Source organism: Humulus lupulus, chromosome X, assembly GCF_963169125.1.
Source record: "Humulus lupulus chromosome X, drHumLupu1.1, whole genome shotgun sequence".
Taxonomy (NCBI): Eukaryota; Viridiplantae; Streptophyta; class Magnoliopsida; order Rosales; family Cannabaceae; genus Humulus; species Humulus lupulus.
The window spans coordinates 6,192,704-6,207,776 of record NC_084802.1 but is presented as its reverse complement, the minus strand read 5'-3'; the positions used below and the strand labels follow the sequence as shown (position 1 = coordinate 6,207,776).

Below are 15,073 nucleotides of genomic sequence, written 5' to 3'. Positions count from 1 at the left end.
ACTATTCCTACTACACTTCAAATAATTAAAACAAAAATAATAAAATAGTTGAGCAAGGGCAATTTGGACATTTAAAAAACAATGAGAATCTCACCAAATGAAAGATGGTGAACATATTTTTGTCCAAAAAATAAAAAAATAATACAAATGATGAACATATTTGAAAATAAGTCCAAAAATTAGAATTTTATATAATAGAAATAGAGGGTACTACTATTGCTACTACCCTTAAAAAAAATAATATATATATATATATATATATAATTGAGAAGGGCATTATGTTAACATCTAAAAAATTTGATTAAGACACCTATTTTTATTAAATATTAATATAATATACATATTTTTTGAACTTATTCTCACATTTTTTTAATTTTTTTTCTTCTTTTTCGTAATCTAAAAAAAATACATATAAGCGATATATATTTTAAACATTTAGATAATAAAAATAAAAACAAAAAAATATATTAAAACTTGTTAGAGTAAAAAAAGTTATACATTATTTAAAAAAAAAATTATGAAAACAAAAATTAATTGAATAATGTAAAAAAAAATTGGGAAAGTGTTCAAAACAATTAGAAAAAAAAATATTTTTTATAATTGATGAGGATACTTATATATATATTCTTGGGATGCTACTATAATACCCGAGCACAGAAAATAGCACCAAATGAAAGATGAGGTACATATTTTTGTAAAAAAAATGATGAACATATTGGGAAACAATTCCAAAAGTTAAAATTTTATTCAATAGAAGATATTAATCGACATATCCTTATTTACATTTGAATTTAAATTAATACATATGAGATTTAATATTTATTTATACCAATAGGCCATAGCAATATAAGATGTTACAACTACCCTAAATAATAAAAATAATTGAGCAAAGGGAATTTGGACTAAACAATGGCACCATTTAAAGATGATGAACAAATTTTTGTCAAAAAAAAATTATAGCTTTATTTTAAAAAAAATTCACAATAGACTTTGTTTTTACTTTTTTTTATTTTTTAGAATTAGGTTCAAAATGTTATTAATGATTCATTTTAAATATCACAAATAAAGATTTACCGCAGTATTACAATTACTATTCTACTTACCCTTTAAGTAATAAAAAAATAATAATAATAATTGAACAAGGGCAATTTGGTAATTTCACATGCAGCGAGAGAGAGAGAGAGAGAGAGAGAGAGAGAGAGAGAGAGAGAGAGAGAGAGAGAGAGAGAGAGAGAGAGTCGCGAGAAAAAAGGCGGAGGCAGGCGCAGACAAAATTCAAAGAATCAAAAAAATGAAATAAAAGAAGAGAAGTCTTTGTTTTGGAGGGAGCTGAGCTACTCGAGACTCTCTCCCACTGATACCCTCTGCCAGAGACCACCCAAAACCCCTCTCTCTCCTCCTTTCTCTCTCTATACTCATGTTCGGAGCTAGCGGAAGCTCCTCCAGGTCCCAAAGGCCCTCCTCCTCCTCCTCCACCACCTCAACCTTTCGCTTCTCTCGCAAATCTCCGGCGCCGGCCTCCAAACCCGCCGGACGGCCGACTACCCCTTCCGCCACGACCTCCTCTTCCTCGTCTAAGCCTCCTCCTCCTCCTCCTCAGTCTCGGCTTTCTGTTTCTCCTACCACTTCGGCTAGTCCCACTGCTCCGATCCAGGCCATTGACCGACCTGAGGTTAGTAAGGCCAAGGAGAATGTTACTGTTACTGTCCGGTTCCGACCTCTCAGGTACTAAGTGTACTAAACTCTGTTTGATTTTGTGTTGGAAACTGGTGTTTGGGTGTTTTTTTTGGCTGGCGGTGAAAGCTGCCGGCGAATGTGGTGGTTGTGATTGAGAAAATGTGGTGAGTTGTTTTTCTGATTATGAAAATGTGATTGGTTAACAACCAGTGCTCGGGAGATCAATAAAGGAGACGAGATAGCTTGGTATGCAGACGGTGATAACGCAGTGAGGAATGAGTATAATCCTTCTATTACTTACGGATTCGGTTAGTCTTGTTCTTAATGTTTTCATGTTAAGAATGTAATATTTATTGGGTTTTAGATTTCAATTAAAACTATTTTGAAGTCAAATAAAGTTCGTTACTTTTTCCATTATTGAGAATTGGGAGTGGTGCAGATAAGGTGTTTGGTCCAGCTACTACAACTCGCCATGTTTACGATATTGCTGCTCAGCAAGTTGTTTGTGGTGCCATGGAAGGGATTAATGGTAAGTTGGTAACTTTATTAATTTTACTTGCGTTATTAATTGGTTTTTTTTTAAGGGTATAATTTTTCACTAACATGTATTTCCTTTAAACCTTTAGAAGAAAAGCACACAATTATCAGAATTCGTTGTGGGCTTTTGTGTTTCCTTTCCCATGCCACTTACGTTCACATATGCATACACATATATGAATTTTTTTTCAACAGGGTAATTTGTTATACATGCAGGTACTGTATTTGCATATGGTGTTACCAGTAGTGGGAAGACTCACACTATGCATGTAAGTGACTGTGCTTCTCTTGTTCGTGGTTTTAGTTTTCTTATTTGCGCGTGTTTCGACGTTGGTTCTTCTTTCTTCTTGCTCTGTTTTTTGAACAAGGAATACTCTCATGCATTATCTCTGTCTTATTATTTAGGGAGAACAAAAGTCACCTGGTGTCATTCCATTAGCAGTAAAGGATGTTTTTGGAATCATACAAGAGGTAGTGGATTAATTTACCTGTAACTTTTTTTCCTTTACGCTTCTTTGAATAACATTTTTTGTCCTTTCATATTTTCAGACTCCTGGGCGAGAATTTCTTCTTCGTGTTTCATATTTGGAAATTTACAATGAGGTCAGCCTTTCCCATTTTCCTATGATCATCATTTTAATGACTTGTGGATGTATGTTTGTTACAAGAATTTGGTTTGGTTGATTAAGCATTTTAAGGATGTCTTTACTTTCAAGGGGGAACAATGGGCTTATGAAAGTGTTAGTTGGTTTTGTTGTCATAAGTGATTTATTGTGCTTATTTCAAATGCTTTCATTTGTTTTAGAAACAGAAACAGTTTACTATGTTTATTGTATTTCTAATCAAGAGAGTAGCAGTGTGAAAATGAGAATGCATTTACACAAAAGCTACAGTGAAATAATGTGAAGATGGTTTTAATCATTGTTCACTTGTTGCAAATTCTTGTACAATTCCACTTTTTCATTGACATTTTTTTCAAGTACTTAAATGCAGTGAATCTATAGTTTTTTTTTACTAAACTTATGAGTTTTCCTTCCTTGGTTCACTTGTTATGTTCAGGTCATAAATGATTTACTTGATCCTTTAGGACAAAATCTCCGAATTCGAGAAGATGCTCAGGTGCTTATACAATTACATTAAGATTATTATTATCGTCTCAAGTGTCTTTTCTTAGGCATATTAGCTTCTTGGGAAACCCAAGGCGTCTAATAGTAAGGTTTTTTTAACACACAATAGAATTATTTATTTTAAACAGAGCATGATACAACTTATTCTATGTATAGATTAAGTATTGCAACATTAAAAAATTTCATGTAGTTTTCTGCTCAGACTATTATATAGGTTCTACCATGTTCATGCATTGCAGATTTGCTGTCATTTACTTTAGATATGCTTTTAAGTTCATTTTATGACGTGCCTCATCTTAATGTTTAGTTTCAAGTTTGGTATTTTCAATTTCTAATGCATATATTGTTTGTCTTTTGGTAGGGTACTTACGTTGAAGGAATAAAAGAAGAGGTGGTTCTATCACCAGCTCATGCACTTTCACTAATAGCAACTGGAGAAGGTATGATACCTCCTTTTTTTTAATTTTATTTTCTTGTAGTTATCTTTAGAAATCATAATATTTTATAATTTTTATAGTTTTGGCAACATGTTATGCATTGAACTGATACACATTTAATATTTGTTTGAATACGAACTTAATTTTTGTTTCCGGATCTTTCTTTCTCAACTGTTGTTACCTTTCCCAACATCCCTTTGTTTGTATTATTATTAGTTCTTGTAGATTTTTTTTTTCGTGGTGTGTGTGTCACTATCTGTTAGCACCTTTTTTGACATTTTTTTATCACTCCCATTTATGTGCAGAGCACAGGCATGTGGGTTCTAATAACTTCAATCTGCTAAGTAGTCGGAGCCACACTATATTCACCTTGGTAATCATGTTTAAATTCTAATGAAAAACTTGGGCTTCATGGACAAGAGTTTCTTTAGAAGTTTGTTATTGTTGTATGTTATATTTATTTATTCTTTATTAAGATAATGGTTTAATTTTGACCTTTTGCTTTAAATTCTAATAGGGATGTGGAGATGTGCCATATTTCATTATTTTTAAAACATTGTGGTAGCAATTATTTGAATACATTGTGGTAGCGAACGCCTATGGTTGAATGATAGAGTGCATTCTGAACTAAAAAGATAACTGAAGACACATAGCTGAGCAATTAGAGCATTTTGACACTTCGGAAATTTGGAGAGATAAATCTTCTTGTAAATACCCAATCACTTAGTAAAATAACTTTTTAAGTAATTCTCCTTTTCATGTATACCAAAATCTACCCTTAGAAGCCATGTGAACCTCAAATTCTTGATCTGAAGAACTTGCTGTAAATACACGGCAGCTAACTTGGTAAAATAACTTTTTATTTTATCCTCATTTTCATACATACAGAAATCTACACTCAGAGGCCCATGTGAGCCTCAAACTTTGGGTCTGAAGAACTTGTTTTGGCCTCAGATAAATTGAATCCAACTTTTCTGAATTCAGTGTCAGAAGATTTAATATGAATATGCCCTTTGCAACTAGACTTTCTTCAGTATGTTTTTTGCTTCATGTTGCCTGCTGAGTTTTTGTGAACAGACCTCCTCTTTACGTTGCCTGGTGATGTCTTGCATATACATATATGTTCAATTTTAACATTTTCATCCAAAGCTTTGATTTAGTATGGGTTTTGGCTGATTATATCTTGTTGTTCAAGGTACTAGTTCTTGTATTGGTGTGATGCTAAATGCATATTTATCTTGCAGACTGTTGAAAGCAGTCCACGTGGGGAAAATCACAATGAAGAAGATGTGACCTTGTCCCAATTGGTAATTTCTTTCGTCTTTCTACTTTAAAACATAATATAGTAATAACAGCAGCAGCAATAACAATATTATTACTATTATTGTTATTGTTTCTTTCTGTTTCTGTTATATTGTTATTTACATATATTTTTAAAGTTTCTGAAAATTTTAATGTGTTGCTCAGTTCTATTCTAATTTGGATTGTCCTTGCAGCACTTAATTGATCTTGCAGGTTCTGAAAGTTCTAAAACCGAAACAACTGGATTGCGGAGAAAGGAGGGTTCATACATCAACAAAAGTTTACTTACCCTTGGAACTGTAAGATCAATATCTCTCTGTAGATTGATAACTTAACTTGATATTTCTTCAAAATTAGCTTTCACGTTCATTATTAAGATATGCCGGATTGTTTGCTCAATTCTGAAGTTAATCCTCTGGGTAGATTTAGGTAGCAGTAATTGTGATATGTTATGCCATATGGTTGGAAAGGAATAGATGGATTTTTGAACAAGTAGAGGTTAATTTGTGGGGGTGGGGGGAGTTTATGGGATTTTAGCTGTACTTCTGTGGGTCATTGTCATTGATTCTCTTGTTGTAGGTGATCTCCAAACTAACGGATGGTAAAGCAACCCATATTCCATATCGAGATTCAAAACTCACCCGTCTATTGCAGTCTTCCCTTAGTGGGCATGGACGGATTTCTGTAAGTTCATTGCCATTTTTTCATACTGTCTTGTCTTCTTGGTCATCATTGTACTGGCTTCCTTAGCAACTGTCTTATATTTCTGGCTAGTTAATTGTATTGCTTATTTGGGAGATTGTCTTGTGGTCATTGTAGCTTATTTGCACTGTGACTCCCGCCTCTAGCAATAGTGAGGAGACGCACAACACATTGAAGTTTGCACATCGTAGCAAACATGTAGAAATAAAGGCTTCTCAAAATAAGGTGAATCTCAGATTTTTTGTGTCATTGGTAAGTTGTTTTGGCAATTTTCTCTATGGCTGCTAACTCATTTTTCTCTTCCTTTTATGTTTCCTCTTTAGATTATTGATGAGAAGTCTCTCATTAAAAAGTATCAAAGAGAAATTTCCAGCTTAAAGGAGGAGCTTCAGCAACTAAGACGTGGCATGATGGAGAATCCAAATGTTGCTGGATCTGCTCAAGAAGATCTGGTTACTTTGAAGCTTCAGGTTTGTGGGACCTACTATGACAACTAATAATTTCTAGTTACTGTCCTATAAAGTTATTAGCAGAAATATTCAAGATAGTGCAAGTTGTAAGGTGTCTTGATACTATAATCAGTGAATTGAGTTTTTCTAGTGCTACAATGTTATTTTTTCCCCCTTGTACAAATATATTGTATGCTTTCTGGGCTTTTTTTCTCCCCTAATTAGTATCTTTTATGATGGAAAAGCTGGAAGCTGGTCAGGTTAAACTAAAATCAAGACTGGAAGAGGAGGAAGAAGCCAAAGCAGCTTTGATGGGAAGAATTCAGCGACTGACTAAACTGATATTGGTTTCAACTAAGAATGTAATCCCAAAAAGTATTTCTGAGCGGCCTGGTCATAGACGTAGGCATTCATTTGGGGAAGATGAGGTATGTGATATAGCATATCCGGCAGTTAAGAACCTTGCTTATGAGTTTGCAATATCTTAAATTAGCAGCAAACAATTTCATCTAGAGACAGAACAGTTGACCCTTTCACAATGCAGCTGGCATATTTACCAGATAAAAAACGGGAGTATGTAGTTGATGATGATGCTGGAAGCTATGTGTCTGAGATTCCATTGGAAGTGAGAGATGAGGTGACTAGTCTAGATGAGTTGGTCAAAGATTACAGAAGGAATAGAAAGCGCGGAATGCTTAGCTGGTTTAAACTAAAAGTACCTACTTTTACTCCATGATATATTTTGTTTTAACACTACAATAGATAATATTTCATGTGCTTATTTTAATGGTTTGAACTTGCTAGTTACTGGATGCCATATCATGCATTAGCAATTAGATTAATTTTTTTAAAAACAATTATATCCACCCTGATTAATCTCAACTAACACAGCTCAAATATTATGTATAGAAACCCGAAAATATGGCTGGATTATCATCCACAGCTGATAGTGAGAGCTCGGCAAGTGGGTCACCTGCATCTTGTTCTAAATCTTCACAGCGAGTAATGTTTAATGAAATGAAGGATGGAAAAAGAAAATCAGTCAGTAATAAGGGAGATGATCCTACCATTGTTGACTCGTTGCTGGGAAAAACACAGGCAGGTGACTTGTTTAGTGCAGCAGTTGGTGGTCGTTGCCTACCTCCGGTAAGATAAATTCTGTATGCTATCTTTTGGTGCTTTGGATAATCTCTTTCAGGAATACAAGCAAGAACTTAAATCCACTGGTTAATAGGGAATGATACAAGTACATAAAAGATTTTTTTTATAGATTGTTATGTGGTGTAGGAGCTTTATTCCTGTTCATATGGCGGAAGCCAGAGTTGATTTATCGTCTTGGATTATATATTTTAAGGCTATTATACAATCGTTGTTATTTCTAGTGCATCACAAGATAACTTTGGTTTCTTTAGTTCTATTTGGATATTATATCATTTTGTTCCTTAAAAATAAGAGTGATTACAATATGGTGGTCTTTGTGGCTGGCTTCATGGTAGAATGGGTCAAAAGAAGAAGTTGTGGAAGGTGGCAACCCTGGAAATATATATGGTGGTCTTTATGACAATTTAAAATAATAACTTATTATCTGTTATAACTTTTGTACTCTTATTTCATCTAAATAATATCATTCCATGCTTATACATATGTGTGTGTGTGTTTCCTCTTTTTTGAAGATGCTGCTTTTACTAGTACATTGGTATCTGTTTTAAAGAGTTGTATTTCATGGTGATTTATTAATTTACAGAAGTTGATGTGAAAGATTAGTTATCACCATAATTGATAATAATGACATTGTAGAGTGGTACCACTATTACGGATCAAATGGACCTTTTACGTGAACAAGTGAAAATGTTAGCCGGAGAGGTGGCTTTGTCTACAAGCTCTCTGAAAAGACTGTCAGATCAAGCAGCTATCAATCCTGAAGATTCACAAATTAGGGTGAGCTGCTGTTTGACATGTTGATTTCGAGTGTCAATCTGATTTTTTCCCATAATTATTTGATGGTTGTCTTGGCCATTAGGAAAAAATGCAGAAGTTGAAGGATGAAATCAGTGAAAAGAAGCTTCAAATACGAATTTTGGAGCAGCGAATGATTGGATCGTTTGAGATGATTCCACATACAAACAGCATTGAATTGTCTCAGGTAATTTCTACAGGAAATTCACTTGAACAATTGCACCTTATTTTGCTGAATAAGAGTTTACTTTTAATTTAGTGCCATATATTAGTGTTTTTTTTTTTTGTATATAGTGTTTGTATTCGCATGTTGACTCTTATTTATATGGTGGCTGAGCGTTATGAATCAATCAAAACTGGTTTTCCATTTTTTCTTCTTTGAAAATTAGTACTATTTTTGTTTTTCCTGATCATTTTGTTTCTCTTGTGTAGACTCTGTCCAAGCTTACTACACAGCTAAATGAAAAGACATTTGAGTTGGAGGTTTGTTTTCATGTTTTATTTTATGGCTGTGATAATAATCAATAAAATGTAAGAACTGTCAAAAATAGCTTACTAAGTCAAGTCTTTCTCTTTGGTTGATCATTCAAGATCAAGTCTGCAGATAATAGGATACTACAGGAGCAACTACAGTTGAAGGTAAGGCATGGATCTGCATGCAAGGTCCTTTTTTTTTTTTTTTTTTTCTGTTCTTGAGTTGCTGATTGTTTATCATGTCTTGTTACTGTTATTAGATATCAGAGAATGCTGAGATGCAAGAGACTATTCTTTTGCTAAGGCAACAGCTCAATTCTTTATCAGATAAGAGTACAAGTGGTTTGCGAATCATTGCTGACACTGGTGAAACGGAGCACGAGCACGGGGAAAGTAGAATTGCTTCATGTGGAGAAGCTTATGCTGATGAAAATACACCAACTAGTGTCATGAGCTTGAATAGAGTATTATCCCTTGAAGACAAAGACTGCAATAATAGTACATTTTGTAATTCCCAAGTCTATGTTCAGGTCATTCCAGATCTCTTCATTCAATTTTTTTTTTATTTTTTTCAAATAGGAAAACTCAATATTCTGTCTTGATTCATTGGTTAGCTATGTGGTCCCTTGAGGCTAGCTCAACTGGTTGAGTTTGCTAATTTGTAGCTTTTATAACAGGCTGCAGAGATTGAGGACCTAAAGCAAGATCGTTTGCGATTGGCTGAAGAAAAGGACGGGCTTGAAGTTCAGAATAGGAAATTGGTAGAGGAAACGTCATATGCAAAAGAGTTGGCTGCGGCAGCAGCAGTTGAACTCAGAAACTTGGCTGAGGAAGTAACCAAGCTTTCTTATGAAAATGCAAAGGTGGCTGGTGAGCTGGCTGCTGCACGAGAGCTCCGATGTCGATCAACTTGTTGTCAGAGTCCTGCATCAAATAGTTTCAAGCAAAATACTGTGAACGGAGGTCGACCTGATTCCTACCCTAGAAGGCGAGAGGATGAAATTATTTTTGAGGAGTTGGAGAAAGAACTTGATGCAAGATGCCAAATGGAAGCTGCACTTAAAACAGTCCTATCTGAAAGAGATAAAGTAGAAGATGATCTAAGGAGGAGGCTAGATGACGCGAAACGTCACGAGGAAGATTTAGAAACTGAGCTTGCAAATATGTGGGTTCTTGTTGCAAAGTCGAGAAAGCCTAGCAACAATGCGGAAGAGTCATCTGAAGTGATTCATTTAGCAGATACTACGCAATCAAGAGTTAGAAATGGGTTTTTACCATCTAATGGCCATTCTGATATGTTTAAAGATGATGAAATCTTCAAAAAGTCGGGAGGTTTAGAAGATTTGAGAGCCAAGTATCAGAAAGAAAAGAGAAAATGCAAACAGCTAGAAAGCCATATCTCCAGATTGAAGGTAAGCACATAGCAAAACCCCTTATAGCAAAGTTTTTTCGTACTGAGAATCCTTGAGTTAGATCCAATTTGATGCTGTGTAGTGTCATGATTCTTCAGTTATACGCTACTGCTCAGTAGTCTTTTTGTGACCGTGACTTAATAACCAAAACAAAAGGAAAAGACCAATAATCTGTCAGTGCACATATAATATTAGTAGGAAACTGGTTTTACAAAGTAGTTTAATTTTTATATTCTGTTCTTTTATTGTTTAGATGCTGTAATTTTCCCGAGCCTCTTTAATATGTTTGAAATATCTTACAGTTTATCCATAAGTTTGGTATATCTGGGTTTATTCTCACTTTTGCACTTTAAGATGAAAACATGCAAAGTGCACGCATGGAGTTGCTGAAATTGGTGGTGGCATATAGGATATTTGAATTTTGGTGTTCTTCATTTAAATAAAGTTAGTAGAACAAATGTTTTACAATGTAGTTCTTTATCTTAAGTTCTTTTATGAACGTAATATAGTTACTAATTCGATCATAAACTTGATGTCCAGGGTGAAGATATTGCTGGTCTGGACGTGACAACTCTTGAAGAACTACAGAACTTCCACGTGGAGGCCATTACAAAGATTTGCCGCGCAAAGGTGGTTTTTTAGTGTTACTGTTTCTGCACCATTTGGCATTCTATATATATTTTCTTTAAGTCATCCTAAAATAGTTTATCTTCGTTTCTGCAGTGCCTAAATAGTGTATTGTAGCATGCTGAGGCTGACCACCGTACAAATGACAAACACTCCACTGACACAGTTCTAACATTGCAGGTTAGTCTTGATTCCCAGTTGGTCATCAAATTAGAAAATAAATAGCATGGTCAATTCTTTTCTTATTTTGGTAGAAATGAGGATAGAGAATCATCAAAAGAACCAAACTAAACACCCAAATGGACAATGTTTAGATTACTGTTCCATAATCTGATCTTTTAGATTATACCAGAGATTAAAACTGTTTGGTTTGCCTTTAAAAGGGTATCTGGTGATTTATGCAGCTACTTTTAGTAAGCATTGAATTCATGCACTTAAATATGAATGTCTCTCATTAGCTTTACTCGCCTTGCAGGTAGTAAGCGGTTCTTTATTTTGTACAGTCGAGGAAATATTGACTAGAAAGTAGAAACAATTTGTTTCTCACGAAGGGAATTGACCAAGGAACTGCAATTTTTTTGCAAGAAAAAATGTTTGAGAAGCTGAAAAAAAAAAATCCCATTTGAGCAGTGATAGATTATTAGAATGCTTCGTTGTAAATGAAATTTCATTCTAACAAAAAATTATCATCATTTGAATGTGTATTGGTATATATACTCGGAATCCATAATCTGTTCTGTAATGTAGATTATATTAAGAAGATGACAAGGACTTCAAAAACCTTAATATAACCTAGCACAAGTATTATCTATAGACATATATATATTTGGATGAACCCGCTTTTACTTTAATTCTCTTTATTTGCCTTCTTCCTCAGTGGAGCTAGCTTGTTATTTGTAAAAAAAACCTGAAGAACAGCTGTTCTCTTCTGCTATGCCAAAATTAACTGCACATGATGGCTGGAGAATATCTTCATCATATTCACCTTCCACACTGTTTTTAAAACAGGGGAAAAGAAAAGAAAAGAAAGATGAGAAGCTACTAAATGAAATGCAAAAAACTTACAAAATTAAAAGGGTTCAAGAATTCACGGCTTGGGAGGCCTATCACAATTCACAGCACCCCATCCAATCTGTTGCTTTTCATTGTCGTAAATCACCATTTTTCCTTGCATCGAAATATCTGTAAAATATATAAATTGTAAATATAAAAAAAAGGCAATTAGAGTACTTTTGTTGTTGTTGTTAGGGGTCACTCTTTGGAAGTTTTCTTACCTCCAACGATATTTAACTTGCCCAATCCAACCTCAGCGCCATTCAAAATTCCCAAGCATGCATTTCCATGTTTCTGAGAGGAAAGAACTGGTGAGTTAATTCTTACTTTATCATGGGCAAAACAGAAAGAATCTCAATAGTTTAAAACATGTTAAAGATTCTCACCGAGACTATTAGATAAGCTTCCGGCGGTATTTGCAGCTGGGCATTCTTCGCGTTGGTAAAGCTTAAAGCGAAGGGTGTGAAGAATCTCTTGGCGTCTTTAACGGTTTTGAAGGCTTTGTTGCCTTTCCAGCAAAGTGGCAATGATGGATCATCGGATGCGTTCTTGAGAGGACTTCCATTTAAGCTATTTTTCACCTGAATCGTGCTTCAGTGATTAACTTTCCTTCTAAAGAGTTTATAAGCTAAACTAAATATAAGAAATCAACTTATGTCATCTTCTGTTTCTTGTTTACCAGGTTAACTACGGCCTCATAAGCTTGGGAATTCAAGTAGGTGTATGAGCTTCCACTGTCAAAAATGACATCAAGGCCTTTTGGTCCTGCTGGCTTTCCATTGAAGTAAAGCTCTGCCGGTCCTGATAAGTAGTAGTTTCTGAAATACAAACAATTCAGTGTTGTTTCTTATGAAACTAACTCTTACATCTTGCAATTAAGTTTTGTTTGTGAGCTTAGAATTTACTCACTCAGGAGATTTGGTTGATATTGGTATCCATGAGATTCCTGAAGAAGGCACAAAATCATCCCCAAAGAAGAGATAACCTCCTCCACGCTCACTAAAACAATGACTAACTACATTTCTAGTCAGACCCAGTTGAGAAAGTTGCGACAAGATACCGGCTTTGCCTTTGCCAAGGCCAATAACACCAGCGGTTGGAGGTGGCGTGCCATGACCTTTATACTCCTGATCATATCCACATCTGAGGTGAGCACAACATCAAGTTAAGACACAACATCTTAACCTTGGTAACACAGTTGAAATTTCACAGTAATGTTGCTAAATTGAGATATAGGAAAACTAGATAGTTTGAATAATCCTCACCCAAAAGCCAAACGAGGGCCAAGAGTTGAGCCATTTGTGAATTTGAGAGGAAAGCTATCCATGACCAACACACCCAAAGATGATCCATGATCGGCGTAATCAACTTTGTAGTCACATTGTTCGGTTGGGGAGTTGCAGGGCTGGTTCCCTGGAGGGGGGACGGCCGAGCAAATTGGATCTGCGCAGCGCAAGACATTGTTCTTCGGCTTATAAAGGCTATCACGAGGCTGAAAAATGCAGACAAATCCACCCCTTTCAGAGCAAACTAACAAAAGAACAAACTCAACAACTGTAGCCTATACTACCCTATAAGTATCCCAAGTTCATTCTTTACTCTATTCATACATTTAAAAATCAACTCTACTTCACTCCTTGAATAGATTTCCTTGAAAAGTTTTAAGAGTTGGATTTGCTTCTGGATTCTCATATCTACCAAGAAAATAAAACTCTTACAAAATCCACCTACTGCTTTTCTCGAAGTATTCATAACTTTCTACACAGTTCTTTATCAATAGTTAAAAAGGGGCAAAAGTAAAGGGTTTGTTTGTTTCTTAGTTTGTACCTTAGTGCAACCAGTACAAGGAGCATCGCATTGGACCCAAGTGAGGTCACTACCAGAGTCAATATCAAGGTCGAACACTTTGGGTGGATTGCCTATCTTTAGGGAAACAGAGTAGTAACTGTCAAAAAACCCAATATTCAATATTCAGATAAAAAACACTTTTTTCATCATTATATTATAATAAGGTTCATATGAAAAAGAAAAGTAGAAAAAGGAACAGGAAAAGAATACCCATGTCAGAAAAGCATAAAAAGTTGAGAAATTTATTCTTAAAACATTACTTTGAGACAACGAGGACCAAGAAAAGCACAAATTGGAACAAGAAAAAACACATACCCAAGAGGATAAACATTGCCCTGAACAGGGAAGATAGCCGAAGTTCCTGATGAAGCTGACGCTTTCTTTACGAATGGCCGCTGTTTGGCAGCCGAGAAAGAGAGTAGAAAACCAGAAGAGAGAGCCAGAAAAAGTAGGATAACGAATCCGATTCTACTCATTCTATCCCTTCACTTCTCCGTTCGAGTTATTTTTCTTTGCTTTTTTGATGGATTGAGTTCAAACCCAAGAAGAGAGATTCAGTCCTTTTATAGGGAACAATCCCAGAAAGCTTTCTGAGTAAACTTCAGCAGTGGGAAATCGAAATTAATCCCCAAAATGTAAAAAAAAAACTAAGAAACAAAAAGTGTCAGATGACAATGGACGCTGTGGTAGCTGTGACCAGAGTTAGAAGTGTTGTAAAGTTAAACTGGCGCTTTGGTCTCTTATAGTTCTACCACACGTGACATAATGCACACGTGTTTTAGGAAGACAATGAGATTTTTCAAATTAAAATTTAAGACAAGAAGAGAAGAGAAGAGAAGAAGTGAGTCAAAATGCGTGTGGTCAAAGTTTATATTGCTATGGTTAAATGAGCATTTGATATTTTTTGGTTTATCCGAATACATATTTGCTTCTTACTTTTTAATAATTTACTATTTTGTATTTTGAAATATTACTTATATAAATTATTTCAATTATATAACCAAATTATCATTAATTATGAGTTTCAAATTTAATTAGTAATTATATATAAATGATGATAATTTAATTATATTGATAAAATTTGAGTGCAAAGTAACAAATTTATACAATTTCAAATTATAAAGTAACGAATGAACATTAATAAAAATATAAGATGCTAAATTTGTATTTCGATAAAATACAGAGTATATTCCTTATTATATTATTATACAATAAGTAATTTTACTTATTATGGGGTTTGTTTTAAAAAATTTTAAACACAAAAATAAAAATAATATTTTATTTTTGTTTCTTTATTTTTAAAAAATAAAAATATGTTTGGTAACTATTTTTGTTTTTAAAAACAAAAAATAATAAATGCGTTTGATAACTTTTATTTTTATTTTTTGTTTAAAAATATGATGTGTTGATTTGAATAAGAGAAGAAAAAAAAAGAAAGAAAAAATTGAAAACTGTTTAAAAAAATTTTAAAA

General features: G+C 34.3%; 2 protein-coding genes across 6 annotated transcripts; one reads left to right on the top strand and one right to left on the bottom strand.

Moving 5' to 3' along the window:
• Window positions 1–1,290: 1,290 nt before the first annotated feature.
• On the top strand, window positions 1,291–11,659 carry LOC133807399 (kinesin-like protein KIN-7C, mitochondrial). 2 transcript variants are annotated; one of them, XM_062245715.1, is made up of 26 exons: window positions 1,294–1,725; window positions 1,888–1,985; window positions 2,117–2,206; window positions 2,431–2,483; window positions 2,620–2,685; window positions 2,764–2,817; window positions 3,274–3,333; window positions 3,703–3,781; window positions 4,084–4,151; window positions 5,023–5,085; window positions 5,275–5,379; window positions 5,660–5,764; window positions 5,900–6,007; window positions 6,106–6,252; window positions 6,477–6,659; window positions 6,776–6,946; window positions 7,141–7,377; window positions 8,029–8,169; window positions 8,252–8,374; window positions 8,620–8,670; window positions 8,779–8,826; window positions 8,922–9,191; window positions 9,339–10,073; window positions 10,614–10,703; window positions 10,797–10,880; window positions 11,176–11,659. In XM_062245715.1, exons 1-25 carry the CDS (start codon window positions 1,418–1,420, stop codon window positions 10,815–10,817), a joined length of 3,474 nt encoding a protein of 1,157 aa, XP_062101699.1. In that variant the 5' UTR covers window positions 1,294–1,417; the 3' UTR covers window positions 10,818–10,880; window positions 11,176–11,659. The 2 variants fall into 2 exon arrangements, with proteins under 2 accessions (XP_062101700.1, XP_062101699.1); XM_062245716.1 differs by lacking the exons at window positions 10,614–10,703; window positions 10,797–10,880; window positions 11,176–11,659 and adding an exon at window positions 10,428–10,518 and having other exon boundaries at window positions 1,291–1,725.
• Window positions 11,347–14,319, bottom strand: LOC133807400 (aspartic proteinase Asp1-like). Of its 4 annotated transcripts, none has more exons than XM_062245717.1 (9): window positions 13,917–14,319; window positions 13,581–13,698; window positions 13,019–13,245; window positions 12,663–12,896; window positions 12,433–12,571; window positions 12,140–12,334; window positions 11,975–12,047; window positions 11,792–11,882; window positions 11,347–11,693 (listed from the first exon to the last, which is right to left on the bottom strand). In XM_062245717.1, exons 1-9 carry the CDS (start codon window positions 14,075–14,077, stop codon window positions 11,591–11,593), a joined length of 1,341 nt encoding a protein of 446 aa, XP_062101701.1. In that variant the 5' UTR covers window positions 14,078–14,319; the 3' UTR covers window positions 11,347–11,590. The 4 variants fall into 4 exon arrangements, with proteins under 4 accessions (XP_062101701.1, XP_062101702.1, XP_062101703.1 ...); XM_062245718.1 differs by having other exon boundaries at window positions 11,795–11,882; XM_062245719.1 differs by having other exon boundaries at window positions 11,347–11,659; window positions 11,766–11,882; window positions 13,917–14,318.
• Window positions 14,320–15,073: the final 754 nt, after the last annotated feature.